The sequence below is a fragment of the Siphateles boraxobius genome, unplaced genomic scaffold (assembly GCF_051911475.1).
Source record: "Siphateles boraxobius isolate OS27281-9 unplaced genomic scaffold, OSU_SipBor_1 62, whole genome shotgun sequence".
NCBI classification, from domain to species: Eukaryota; Metazoa; Chordata; class Actinopteri; order Cypriniformes; family Leuciscidae; genus Siphateles; species Siphateles boraxobius.
Window position 1 is genome coordinate 195,001 of NW_027509189.1, and position 12,562 is coordinate 207,562.

Consider the following 12,562-nt stretch of genomic DNA (forward strand, 5'->3'; position numbering starts at 1 on the left):
ATTTTCTTCATGCACATCTTGACTCGTCTCTTCTGTTTTTAACGTTTGTGAGTAAAACCTGTGAGCATTGAGCTGAACTAGCTTGTGTATTTCGGCTACGAGAGCTGCTGTTTGAGCAGGTTTAGGTTCAGAGTCTCTGATCATGTGAAATCTGCCTCCACATGCGTTGATCATTTCTCCAGCGATCCCTCTGGATGCTCCTGTCAAACGTTCCTGGTGATTTTGCTGCAGAAGAACAATGCAGTACTGAAGAACTTCTGCTCCCAGCAGATCCTGGACTCGTTTCACAACATCACACTCTTCTGATTCTTGATCTTCCAGATTCAGGAGCATTAAAACGGCGTGAGGTCCAGGAGCCGAGAGAAACAGCGCTGTTGTGAAGCTCTGTCTCGCTGTGTCGTCCTCACAGAGGTTTGGTCCAGTGACCAGCATCATTCTACGACCCTCGTCTGTAATTACTGGAGTCTTTACAATCTCTCTGTCCTCCTGTCCACCGTCTTTCCTTCCTGACAGAATTTCTGCAGCGCTGAATCTGGAGTCGCCTCGCATTCCCACTATCAGGATCCTCAAATCATCATCATCATGAGAAGCTGAAACCATCATGCAAAGAAAAAAATGGGGTAAGAAAGGCATAAGTCTTATGCAATTTTTGATTGTGAAGTAATTTGATTTTGTGTTAGAATTTTTTGAGATAAATACTGGAAAACGAGACAAACATACCGATTCAGAAGAAGGAAACTCATATGAGTTTGGAATGACATTAGACTGAGTAAATGAAGACAGTTGTGAGTTACAGGTACAATATTTATTAAAAATGTTTAGTTTAACAGTAAAGAGCAGGTACATTACCGTCTGTCTGTACAGACATGATGTGAAATGCCAGAATCAGTGTAAATAGCAACTTGGGTTTTGTCTTGGTTAGTTTCATCATACAACCTAAATACATGTAGCCAAATGTAACTTTAAACATCAGTGACTCAAATTACCCAGATCATCAAAAGAAGGAAAAGGTTTTTACTTACAGTCGGTTTATTTAGAAATGCTGTAAATGTAGTTCTGTCTTGTCTCTTGCTTTTCTAAAACAACAGCTCGACAACAGGTTAAGATGTTCGTTTAGATGCTAAACCAGTATGCCAGGTTTTGTGTGTGTGTGTGTGTGTGTGTGTGTTTTAGGAATGGGCTCAGCTCCAGACTGCGACTAAGCATGTTCCTACTGGCAAGGTGTGGTTTAACGAACACAATCTGTGGTGCGATTGCTGTCGATAAGTGTGAACACTGCCATCTGAACCCTGGTGCGGATCCAGACCCACGTTTTCAGGTGATCTCGATCCACTTCCAAACAAACTCTGGTGCGGATCGACTGAAATATGAACCCAGCACGGACCGAAGGCATATAAATGAGCCAAAAACAGGTTGTGGTGTCACCAACCAACGCATTTAGCACAGCACACAGCATTGCTTTGGATTTAGTAAGCAGTGTTAATGAAATTTACTTTTAAAAGCAATGCATTACAATATTGCAATACTCCTTTAAAAAGTAACTAATTGAGTTACTTGGTAAACAGTCTGTACTAAAATTAGAACAAATAAACAATATGCAATAGCAGAAATAAACAACAGAACATGTTGATGCAAATGAAATAAACAGGTTTTTCAGATAGATGTAACAGCAGTTATTAGGTATTATGTACAGAAATTGTATAAAATAAACAAATGTAAAATAACAGCCTAGTCTTTTCTGTATAAATTAGATATAAATTCGTATTAAAGTTTCTAAAGTTATTCAGTCAAGAGCAGTGAGTGATTTTATCGGTTACTCCTTAAAATAACTAATTTAGTTACTTTTTCTAGAAAGTAATGCGTTACATTACTTTTGTTGCTCAGCTTGGCTGGGCTTGCTTGTTTGTAAACTAAAACTAAAAAAGCTGTATTTTTGGCATATGCAAAGGCCTTTTCACACCAAAAGTGAAATGAATAAGCCTCAGAATGAAGGAAATGCACATTCATGCTTGTACAGGAGAGGAGCGCAGCTCAAACAATCCTTTCAGCTCTGCTGCCATTCTGGATTTCAGAAGAATAGGAGATAATAGAGATGTCAGTCAATATATTGTTGTTTTTTTTACTCACCAGGCTTTTTACATGGATTGCAAGAAAAATGAAAAATTCTACATAAAAAGAATATACAATATAAATTTCAAACTGTATAAATTAAACATCCTTATTTATTAATCCTTAAAAAAGTTACAAAACTTATTCAGTCAAGAGCAGTTAGTGATTTTTACTTAGTGGTTTGTTGTTTGATTTGCATTAAAAACGCAGACAGCTGCAAGAATATCAGGCTGCTGTCACTTTAAGAGCGAATGCACGGGTCCAATATACTGATATAAGAGCCAAGTGAACCGAACTATAAGCATGAACACACCCTAACAGAAACATTTTATAATTGGTCAAGCCTAACAATGTTCTTCACATGTTGTTTCAAATCCCTCGCACACAATCCCAACCATACATTTTGCATTTAACACGAGGCAATCGCACATCTGCTCTCTCCATGCTGAGGCCTTGCAAACATTTACATAATACATATTAACAATCTATTTAAGCTGCTGCAAATAATTTTTAAAGAATTATGACTCATATATAATGTTCTTAAGTTCTTTGAGCAAAATGTTCTTCAGATTGACCCATTTTAATGCGTGAATGTGACACCCTCCTGATCTCGGCTTGTTTTGGACATCATCTTTGACCAGATTGTCATGCCATGTTTGTTCAGGTTGGCTCAGTCTACTCTTTCTGGCCTGAGGGGCAACTCTTTCTTCATCTTATCTTTACATAATCCAGACATTCATGCTGTTGGCCAAGGTCAAGCTGTCCTTTTTGCTGTTATTACAACATCATTGTTCATAAATTTTTGGTGTTTGTGTTGGGGTGTTAGCTTACGAAACAATCCAAAGCAAACCCTGAAGTGTTAACTTTAAGATGCGCTTTTATTTTCTTAAATGAACTGGTGTGATTTAAAATCTCAGAGTCAAGCAATTGTAAATCTCAAGCTCTGAGCCAAGATATTATATTTCAGTGCTTCTGTAGAAAAACCAGAGCTGACATTTTCCCCTCAGAAATGAATGGGAAGATTGTCCTTACCGCAGTTGCGTCTTCTGGCTCGAAGTGGAGACTCAGCAGGGGTCTCGCTTTCCGATTACACATTTCCAAGACTTTTCACAGAAAACTGGGTTGTGAACTGATTGATATTTGTTGAGGTGCGACTCTATGAAATGAAGTTGAGCAGCAAAGAAAGGTATAAAGACTTTTTTTAATCATTTCAGAGCAAATATTTCCAAACTGTTTATTCAGCTGAACCCCTTTGACTCCTTGTCCTAACCAACCACGACGCAACACACGATAAAAGGGACCTTTTCCATGTTAATCAGTTTTTGTCCTATTCAGCCGTGACGCCCCGTAATCTTAGGTACTAATTATGTGCTTTACTTCATGTTACTTGCAGAGACTCCGCCCACACGCTCTCCTGATTGGCTGTGATTTGTGATTGATTTGGTTGTGAGTGCTGTGCGCTTGCTGAGACTCTGCCCACACACTCTTCTGATTGGCTGTGATTGATTTGGTTGTGAGTACAGTGCGCTTGCTGAGACTCCGCCCACACGCTCTCCTGATTGGCTGTGATTTGTAATTGATTTGGTTGTGAGTGCAGTGCGCTTGCAGAGACTCCGCCCACACGCTCTCCTGATGGGCTGTGATTTGTGATTGACTTGGTTGCGAGTGCAGTGCACTGGCAGAGAGACTCCGCCCACACGCTCTCCTGATGGGCTGTGATTTGTGATTGACTTGGTTGCGAGTGCAGTACGCTTGCAGAGACTCCGCCCTCACGCTCTCCTGATTGGCTGTGATTTGTGATTCACTTGGTTGCAAGTGCAGTGCGCCTTCTGAGACTGCCCCCTCACGCTCTCCTGATTGGCTGTGATTGACTTGATTGCCAGTGCAGTGCGCAAGCAGAGAGACTCCGCCCACACGCTCTTCTGATTGGCTGTGATTTGGGATTGATTGTTGCTGTATTCTTATCTCATTGTCTAGTTAGAACACAGTGTGAGCTGAAATATTTACTTCAAGTTTCCTCAAAGCTACAATATGTAATTTTTTTTGCAGGTCGCTAACCTCTTACAATAACAAAGGCGTAGGTTGATGATGCATAAGCGGAATTATGGAACTTGTCATTATGCTGATGGATCTAATAATGTTTATGGATAAGTGAATACATTGATGTTTTTAACATGACTGTGTTATGTAGCACGGCACGATTGCTAATGAGAGACAGATATCAGCGCCACACGAGAGTCCCGCGGATATAAAGGAATAAGGACATTTCATTCTACCGAACACATGTGCTGAATTACTACACACACAGGTCAGTTTATTAGACGAGTGAAACTTGTGAGGAAATGCAGCGCTGTTTCGCTTGGTCTACACTATCACACTAAACTGCGTTTGAGTGTGTTGAAAGTTATAATGTAACGGGACTTTAAGTCTTGCTTAGTAGGGGAATATTTAAATCGTTACCCTGGGAGATTTAGAAACGAAAGGAACTTAGTCCCCGCTCCAGTTCTTTGAGTCTCAGTATGCACTTATGTGTATATGTTTTATCTTACACTATTATGAAATGCAACAGGAATACGTGGTGTAGGCTTCAGGTAAGTATGTCGGCACGGTGGCTTCCTGAAGTGCATGAAGTGAAATGTAAGTAATTTGAATTCACGTCCCCACCCACCTAATCCTAATAATGCAAGCGAGACGCCCCTACCCCAAGGTACGTTCAGAAATAACTGTCAAATGTTTTGATTTGAACAACTAATAATTTATTTTTTCTTCCCTCGAGGTTATGTCTTTGCTGGAAGAGACAGCTCAAAGGAATAAAATGACAATAAAATAAAAAAAAGAAATTAAATAATTCTGAGTGTTCTTATTTTCTTGAATGATCTTCAACTGACTAATATATTAAGAACAACTCCTTTAAACACCTCCAAAGTGTTTACTCAACCTTAATATCTGGATTAGGATATTCACATTAAACACAGAAAAACTTATTCACAACCCTGAGTACGAATGACTTTTGTGATTCAATTCAAATAACTCATTCCATTAAATGACTCACTTCAAATGACCCATTTCAAATGCATAGTTAACCTTGAAATCACTAAACGACTCTTTTGAATCAATCTTATGATTCAGTTTCCAATCAACTCAGTAATCACAGTTCAAACTTACAATTGAAACAATCAGTTTGTTCAAAAATTCAGTTCAGTCCATTCTGGTTCAGTAAGATGTTCATGTGTACGTGTGTGTATTGAACTGTTGTACCAGTCTGTGGCAACGACAACTTTGATGCGATGACTTTCGAAGACTTTTGAAGATTCGTGAGGCTTGTGATGACCTGCGATCACTTAGGGCCCTTTCACACCTACCTTGTTTGGTCCGGACTTTCGGACTTTTCAGTTTGGTCCGAATCAAAAATTACAGGTGTGAAACCTCCCCCTGACCACGGTCCGGACCAAACAAATGAAATTTGGTCCGACGAAAAGAGGTAGTCTCGGTCCGGATCAAACTGAACAAAGGTTTGGTTCGTTTCTAGTGTGAAAGCATTTCTGTATGGTTCGGATTTTCAGACCTTTTAAAGGAAGTTACGGTGGTTCCCGCATAGCCGGAAAAACAGAAGGTGGCAGGAAAAATGAGCCGTACACACATGGGGAGAGGAGGAGACGAGGTTTTTAATTGAAGTATGGTCTGATGACATAATTAGAAGTCAACTGGAAAACATGCACAAAAAAAGAGCTTGCATGATTGCTTGCAGTCTTCTCCTCCTTTCCTGCCGGCGACGGTAAAATGTTCAAACGACGAGGACGTACATTTGGCGAATTTGAATTAGCCTTGTGTATAGTTGGTGCTGCAGGTAATTGTGCCAGAAAAATAACAATACAGTTGCAACAATATGCGTCTGTTCATTCATGTTGTCAAAGTTACCCGCCGCATTGACAACACGCTGACGTCAGACGCACGTCCATTTACAAACCAATCAATGTCGAGATGCGGCCCACATAGATGATGACGACAGGACGCAAGTACGTCACGTAAAGTTCTTTAGTGCGCTCGCATAATTGCAGTGTGAAACCAAACCAAAACTTTCTGAAAGTATAAAATGTATCAAAATGTGAACTTTGGTTCGGACCTTGGTGCGGACTTTCAGGTGTGAAAACGCCCTAAATGAACAGTTGAGACAGAACAGCGAGATGTCGTCAGGATGGCAGGGTAATAAGCAAAAAAAACAAAATCACGAGAAAAGTTTCAGTGCGGCCCAAAAAAAACTCTGAATCTTCCTGAAACAAAATGACGCAGCTCAGTTCAGCTCACACGCGGCTCGCGTATACGGAATGATCTGGATCACAAAAAAAATGTCTCTCAAAAACACATACTGGTCCGGAACGATCTTCAGTCCCTTTATATACAAAAACTAAAACACTTCACTCCAAAAACTATTCTTGCAGTCTGCACACGCGATCTTGTTCACTAACAAGTGCACCTAAACGGATTGCAGGCAGAAAACTCTCGCTCCACACAGTTCATATCACTTAAAAAACCCAGTAGGCTCTTGAAAATATGTTCGGTTAAAACAACGACAACACACGGCAGTGTTTTGAATGAAACTCACGACTCCAGCAACCTTCCTCGTGCACTCAGCCAGCCTCCAACACTGTTCTCTGTCCGATGATATAACCGAGCGAACTTCAGCTCTAACTGCGATTCTCGCGTCACATGACGATATAGGTGTACCCTAAACTCATAAAACTTAATCTGACTGTATTACTTCACGTTTTTAGCGAAACTTTCGAATTCTCGTACTGCAAGTATCATGGCGCGTCTGCTTCGCAGCTCTGCTCGTGCTCACCCTTCTTCTTCCCAGAAGCCTTTTCAAAACCCGCGAACACGCCGAAGAAAGGAAAACCCGTCAAAATAAAAGTCCCCATAGAGAAAAATACCTCCGTTACATAATGTTATTCTATGTGTATGTTTGTCTATATGAGACTAGCAGTAAGCTAGATCAACATTAAAATAACATACTGATCATATTCTAACATTGTTGAGCTATATAACATTGATTAGTTTAATGTACATTTGCTCACTTGTCAAATAAAGAACATGCAAGAGCGGCGTCTCTGTCGAGTCGAAGTTAGTCGCGGACGCTAGCTCTCGGCATCTCGAAAACGCCACACTGATATTGATCCAAGTTTTAGTTCTCCTTTTGTCCCGAAGTCTGCTTGCCATGGTCCATAATGTTTCAACCAAATAACAACAGCGTGAGCGCGCCGCTAGACGTAACGCAGTTGTCCACGTCTGTCGCCATGGTTACTATGGCAGTACGAGCGGAAACCAGGGATAACGCGGTATTACGTCATTGACAGGCGACAATTGAACAGGGACGAGCCATTATTTAAAACTGGAATTTCTCTGAAATTAACAATCTTTGGGAACTTTTGGAATATTATAAGTACACAACTGCAGGAAATATATCACACTGTGTAAGTGATTTTTGTATATTTTATTAAAAAAATCGTACATATTGTACCTTTAAGATCTGTAAGTTAATAATTGTATAATTTAACAACACAATCAAGGTTCTTGGATGTCGGTTAATAGTCACATGACATGCAGGTATTCTTTATTGATTTATTTAATTTAAAAATTTTATTTTTTTAAATAAATATTTATTTTAATTCTACATTTTAATGATTTATCTAATTATAAGCCTTCCATTAGCTCACAAAACCCAGTTTGTGAAACCATGCTCCTAAGTTTTCCTTATTTAAACTAGTTAGTATGTTAGTAAAAGTATTTTTTTTAGTTTTTCTTCCTATTGCCAACATTGACATTATGGCAGAACTCGGTGCAAACTTTCCGAACTGCTTCAGAAGTGATTTGGATCTCCATTTGGCATCTTATTTAGAGAGCTGGTCATAAATGACTCTGCTTGAGGGAAGTCTCACGGTTCAGAAAGCAGCCGATTTTGTTGTTTCGCTCAGACACTGATGGCTGATCATGTGGGAATTTAGGAGAATTTCGAGGGAAAAAACGGGTGATAATTCAGCAGCCAGCAGTCAGTTGGAAAAACAAACTCCTTCCTTTCGGCACCTTAATCTCATCCCTTGACCTTCTCCCCATTCACTCATCATTTACTCACCCTCGTGTCGTTTTCCTTATGTGAAACCACAGGATCATTTTTTAAAGAAACTTCATAGTGTCAGGGTCCAATAGCACCATAAAAGTGTCATAACAGTAAATGCTGCACAATGTTCTTTAGAAGGCATGCTAATTATAAATTCATATCATGCTTAATGTGAGGAACAAACACAAATTCAGGTTTATTGACTGAAAATCATAGTTCATAGGTGCAGGTTGTGACTTCAGATGCATTGTAAGTCCAAATGCAATTAATAACAAACCTGATGTGACACATTTTGCATATTATAATAAATGATAACTGAATTTTCTTTAACCCTCTTGTGCTCTTCAGTCATTTTTGACCGAAAAATTTTACAGTTGTGAGTTTCTTTATTTTTTTATGCATCAAAATGGTACGAAACTTGGTAAAGGTTTCGGCACTTGCTATGTGAAAAAAAAAAAATCATGGACACGATTCGAACAGGTTAAATGGTCCTGAAAAAAATTGTCACACTTGTGCTCCTCGCGTCAAAAATTAGTGCATTAGAAATGAATGGGAGACTAATTTCATCTAGTGAAAACTTTTGGTAGTGCGGCCAAACAAAATCTCATTGAAAGCTCTTTTTTTGAGGTATCGGGCTCAAATTTTGAACACAACTTGTTTAGATTTATGGCTTTGATTTTCTCACAGTTTTGGAGTAAAACGTGTTTTTGACAATATATATTTCATATAAAAATTGAAAATAGTATTTTTGCATATTTTTCATATCAATAAACGTAACATTTTGTAACTTTTAAGTATACTTTCTTAAAGGTGCAGTGTGTAATTTTTAGCAGCATCTAGTGGTGAGGTTGTGAATTGCAACCAACAGAAGTTACGGTGGCCGACAGGATGTGATGTCGTCGTCTGACGACGTCTGGTTCATTATGTAAGGTCTTTATATCAAACTTCAGTCTGTTTTCTCTAAAGCATTTAAGATTTACAACAGTTTTAAGAAGTCGTAGGATAAATTTAATTTTCAGGTCTATGCTCAAAAAGTGAATAAATGGATTATAAATACAGAGTAATTGTAATTTATTATCATAAAATCCCCTAAAAATACAAAATATTAAATAAAAAATACTATCGAACTAAAATATTGTACTACATTCATTTCATTGAAATAAAAATATTTTTTTTCGGCCATTTCGACACGCAAAGAGCACCTTAAGAAATTAACTTTAGGTTCACTCTAAAGGATGTGCCACGTGTATATGAGTTAATAGGTTACTCGTTGGAGAATTTGCATACATGTTATTTGTTTTACTTTTTTCTTGCATTTTAATAATACATTGACACACATAAACCTCCAAAGAAATGTGCTGAAATCTTGAGCCACATGTGAAGGTGTCTGTGTCTCTGTTGCCTAGAGCCTTTAACAGGTGTTTAAATTTCACTTTGACAATTACTAGTGAGATTGCTGTGACAGTGAAGCAATTGAAAGTCAATTTCAGCCGGAGTAACACGTCTCTGTCTGAAGATACGGGGCGGGAGGTAATATTGACTTTTCCAACAGCTGCAGATTCATCTCCATAAAAGAACCTGCTGACTGGCACGATGGCCTGATCAGTATACATCATTTTTACAGCTTTGCATATAAAGACACAGGAAATGAGAAATAGGCGTAAATCGCAGTGCAAGTTTGCTATTCAAGAGTTTGTTTAAACAAGACAGAGAGTCCTCAAATGCTGATTTAACGTCAAAATACGATTGCTAAAGTGTTTTGAGTGGTTTCTAGGGTTTAAAATGTGTTTCTGGTTGCAACACCTCTAATTTCATGATTTTCACACGGTCAGGTCACATATCTGAGATGCGTGAATCATAAATCATTTATTTCAACCTTATCTTTCGTCCTCATGAAAGTACATCCAGAACATTGACTTGATCTTTTAAGTGATTAAATACAGCACTGAAGTCTCCAGCGGTTAAAAATCTGTGTTTTTGCAGACTTTGGAAAGCGTTATTTCGTTCGGTCTTAAATAAAACAGACAGCAGGTCAACTGCTCTAATGTTGACATTCTTTGAACCTGATATTGTTCGTTAGAATGATGTGTGGAAACGACTTTTCTGGCAATTTGGGCCAATTATGCAGCATGAGCCGTGTCAGTGTGAATCAGCGCTGTGTCGTGTCTCATGATTCAGCTCTAGCGGATCAGATGTTGTTAGTGTGTTTGGTTTGGCTGTTCTGTTCAGAGGCGAATCCTGGTTTTGATAAAAAACACCTTTGTGGTGTATTTTTCACAAATGAAAGCCCTATTCAGACGGGACTAGTTTAACATGGAGAAGTGGGGTAGAGTAATTATTACCAGAGCTTCTCAGTGATTTTAGTCCCGTCCGAATGTGCATCTCAGTAATCATCACGGACAATGTCAGTAAAGATTACGACGACTTTTACCTTCAGTAAAAAGGTCCGGAAAAATTACCTCAGGTAATACTCCCGTGCGAATAGATCCGCTGTAAACATGTACAGTGCTCAGCATAAGTGAACACGAATGCTAAAGTTGCCTAAAAAGAGGAATAAAAAATCATCTTTTGGAAATTGATCTTAATGCCTTAATTTAAAAAATGAGGAAAAAATCCAACCTTTAAGGACACCAATTTTCTTTGTGAATGAATAATGTATCGTAAATAAATAAATGTTCTACCTTTAATTACAGGGTGCGTAAGTCAGGACACCCCTAAGATCATCTCTCAATGCAAATCATACCAGCTATTAGCCAAACTGAAATAACACCATGTCAATCTCTTGGTATGGTGAAGTGTGTGTGATGATGATGTGGGATATTTTTATCCCAAAGGCCAAGTGAACTTTATCAGGATGTATGTTATCCTGGATCCATGAAATAACTGGCTTTAAAAATAAAAATCTCCTGTCTCTATGGGAATTTAACATAGGGGTGTCCTGACTTACGCAACCTGTTTTTTAAGGAAGAACATTAATTTATTTACGATAAATTATTCATTCACAAAGAAAACTGGTGTCCTTAAAGGTTGGATTTTTCCTCATTTTTAAAATTAAGGCATTAAGATCAATTTCCAAAAGATGATTTTTTATTCCTCTTTTTAGTCAACTTTAGCATGAGTGTGTTCACTTATGCTGAGCACTGTACGTAAATATTTTGTCATTTAGTTCTAAATTTACATTTCTACCTTGTATACAGCATGCAAATATATTGTTTACGTCAGACTCGCCAGTTATTTAGTGTTGAATGTAAATAGGCTGTAAAGTGCAACACCATGTGACACTGTCGCACACGTTTTAACATCTTCCAATTAGGCCGATCGTTACAGTCAAGACAACTTTGATTAGGTGACATTTGACGTTACACTAACAAGAGGACTCTCGAAGCCGTCCGGCGCGCTGACCTGCATTAATGAGGTAGAAAGATTGTCTTGAAGCTCGCAAATGTCTCAGAACATAATTGAAAATCTCAGGGGAATGTGGGAAAGTGCATTCATATATATTTTTTCTTTATGTTAGTCATTTTACTGGAAGATACGCTGTTCAACAAACTGAATATCCGAAGTATCCCACAAACTCTCTTATGCCCTTTTGACCTGACATTCGCTTACATAATTTATATTCAACTTTAATGATGAACATGCAACAGAACCGGTCCAATGACGTGTCTGGTTGAATTAAAGCCAGTTTTCCGGAAGCCAGCGATCACTCCCCTGTCTTCCGTGTTTTGAGCAACTGCTTTGAATAGTCACGATTAAGGAATGCTGAATTAATCTGGTTTGGAGTCAGAAAACGAGGCAAGTGCAAAGCTGTGGTTAGGTTTAAACACAAAATGAAGACAACGTTCCTGAAAGCAGTCGTGGGATTTTTGTGAACTTCTTGAGCTATAATTCGAAACATGGTCCATTTGTTGTTTGCATATTGCATATTGTGGTTTTGATTCCAGTCATGGAAGAACTCATTATCATGTGGCTTGACTTGGACTCTTTCTCTCAGCACAAGCATACAGGCACACGAAACCACAAAGAATGTACCTTTATTGTTTTACTATTATGAAACATCAAAAGAAAATAAGATCATTAACCCTTAATCAACCCTTGTAATGATCTTCATCACATTTCAGGATGAAATAACACATGCACGCTTCAGCACAGTTAGTTTCATGCCTAAGATGATCAGATTTACAGTAAAAATAACGTGTTGCTGTCCTATTTTCTTCATTAACCTTGTACGCGTTTGTTTTTTTGACAGAGATTTCACATTGTGAAGGCGAGCTGGGAAATTGAACTTTATCTGGGATCTTTGCCAAACCAGAGGAAGAGGAATTATCATATAACAAC

At 38.5% G+C, this 12,562-nt stretch overlaps 2 protein-coding genes across 2 annotated transcripts in view; both read right to left on the bottom strand.

Annotated features, from left to right (window-relative positions):
* LOC143719388 (uncharacterized) overlaps positions 1-794 on the bottom strand; it is a 1,698-nt gene extending 904 nt beyond the window's left edge. Inside the window, exons 1-2 of the mRNA XM_077209746.1 lie at positions 721-794; positions 1-590 (exon numbers count right to left, since the gene is read on the bottom strand). The exon at positions 1-590 is cut by the window's left edge and continues 904 nt beyond it. Of these exons, the coding sequence (XP_077065861.1) occupies positions 1-549 (549 nt within the window). The 5' untranslated portion in view covers positions 550-590; positions 721-794. The remainder of the gene's footprint in view (positions 591-720) is intronic.
* Positions 1-1,149, bottom strand: part of LOC143719405 (GTPase IMAP family member 9-like) — a 9,631-nt gene extending 8,482 nt beyond the window's left edge. The window contains exons 1-2 of the mRNA XM_077209773.1: positions 1,023-1,149; positions 850-936 (exon numbers count right to left, since the gene is read on the bottom strand). Coding sequence (XP_077065888.1) covers positions 850-931 — 82 coding nt within the window. The 5' untranslated portion in view covers positions 932-936; positions 1,023-1,149. The remainder of the gene's footprint in view (positions 1-849; positions 937-1,022) is intronic.
* Positions 1,150-12,562: the final 11,413 nt, after the last annotated feature.